Source organism: Saccostrea cucullata, unplaced genomic scaffold (genome assembly GCF_032062105.1).
Source record: "Saccostrea cucullata isolate Sc308-1 unplaced genomic scaffold, CSIRO_AGI_Scuc_v1 ctg20208, whole genome shotgun sequence".
NCBI lineage: Eukaryota > Metazoa > Mollusca > Bivalvia > Ostreida > Ostreidae > Saccostrea > Saccostrea cuccullata.
The window spans coordinates 6,111-8,076 of NW_026937827.1; the positions used below are offsets into that span (position 1 = coordinate 6,111).

At 35.4% G+C, this 1,966-nt stretch overlaps 1 protein-coding gene across 1 annotated transcript; it reads right to left on the reverse strand.

Annotated features, from left to right (window-relative positions):
- Nucleotides 1-600: 600 nt before the first annotated feature.
- Nucleotides 601-1,830, reverse strand: LOC134248944 (uncharacterized). The gene has a single exon (XM_062731327.1). The coding sequence runs from the start codon at nucleotides 1,828-1,830 to the stop codon at nucleotides 601-603; it is 1,230 nt and encodes a 409-aa protein (XP_062587311.1).
- Between the last annotated feature and the right edge of the window lie 136 nt (nucleotides 1,831-1,966).

Sequence of the window (1,966 nt, forward strand, 5' to 3'; positions counted from 1 at the left end):
AAATATATCCCCCTAAGAGATCGACATTTACAGAAGAGTGAATCAGTACATGTATATTTAATTTTAAATATCTCTAATTTGTTTATACATGTATTTACAAGGAAATTTAAAAAATTTGAAATATTTTTATACAAGATGGTGAAGTCGAACAAACTGTCAAAATATTATTCAAGTACTGTGGTTTCATTCAGGTTTTGTACATATATCATCAGAGACTATGAAGTTATTAATACAGTATTATGACTGTGTCCTTCATCCCCTAATCACCTCCAGAAACATCATGAATAGGAATCTTACATTGAATATGAATGCAATACAATGCTGGAAAATACCATTATATGTAGGTTTTTTTTTTTATAAATCTACAGGAAGGAATAAAAAACATTTAACAGGTTTTTTTTAAAGATTTTGTAACAATAATAAACACATATGCCTTGAATTATTACTTTAAACATTCAATTTGTTAATATATTAAGAATTGATGGAAAATATGTAGACTCCACACATGAGAATATACACAAAATTTAATGATTGAATCAATTGATGTTTCTATGGCATATGTTACGATTTCACAGAATGCTTAATCACAATTCAAGTAAATTACACTGTATATTGAAACACGTTGACAAGTCCTTCCCAGTATCCCACCCACAGTGTAGACTTGTACAGAGATAATGTGACGGGATGATTCACTTCATTCTGCTGGAGTAAGAACTTCAGGAACTCCCCGTCAGGACTAAGCAGATGGATCTGTTTGTTATTTGTGTCAGTAACAAGGATGTTACAGAGGGAGTCACACACTACATCAGCTGGATTAAAGTCCTCTGTCAGGTTCTGTCCACGGTAGACAGACTTCATACGACCAGAGGGAGACAGAATCACTAGTTCACCTGTATAGGCACTTATACGGTTCACAACACAAATATCACTGTTACTGTTCTGTGTGGCATGGGATGGCAATGTAAACAGTCTGGTTTGACTGTTCTCTTGGTATTCATACTCATGGATGACATCACCTGTCACTGTGATGTGTCTAACCAGACGTCTGCTGTGTGATTCTAATTTGTAAGGATCTGAATACATGTCTCTCAAGGTGACCAGTAGTCCACCATCCACTGACCGACAGATTCCCCATGGTGCCAGTGGATCTGTACTGACGACTGTAGACAGAGATCCTGATGATGAAAGACAGTTTACGGCATTGTTGACGCCATCAGTGAAATAAATATCACCAGTATCAGTCACATACAGATCATTAGGTTCGAAATTACATTTATCTTTTTTCTCACCATCTTTGTTTACATGTTCAGTGGAAGATGACTCTGTATCTTCTATGTAACACTGATCTTCACAAAATGCTTTCAATATAACTATTGATTTATCTCCATATTTAAATGAGTTTGTTTCATTCAAACTGATATTGTTTAAATCCTGAGTTCTTCCTATTATATTCTCCATCACCTCATCATTGATTTCTCCTTTAACGTATCTCAATGAATAATCAAAGTTGTTAAAAGTAACATCCTGACCAGTTAGTTTTTTGGTCAGTTCCCTGTGGTTGTCGAGGAAGCCGTAATCAGACATAGTGTTGTTGTTATCCTCCATATACTTTACCATCTCTTCTATTTCTTTCTTCTTTTTGTTTAGCTCTGATTTCACACTGTTCAACTTTTTATTTTCTTCCTCCAAATCCTTAGTTAATCGTCGTTCATTATTTTTCCTAATTTCTGTTAACCTGGCCATTATCTCATCAACATGCTTCTGAAGCTTTTTAATCTCAGTGTCGCACAGTTCTTTATTTTCTGTGATCTTATTTGACACTTTCTCCATCTTTCCATTTATCCCAGGCAGATTCTCTTCCTTTATCTTCTTCAGAAAGTTAAGCAGATCTCTCCTCCTTTGGCTGGCTGCCGTGGATAGAGTGCTCCATTCATGTCCCTTATGACTTGTTTTGGCACACTTACCA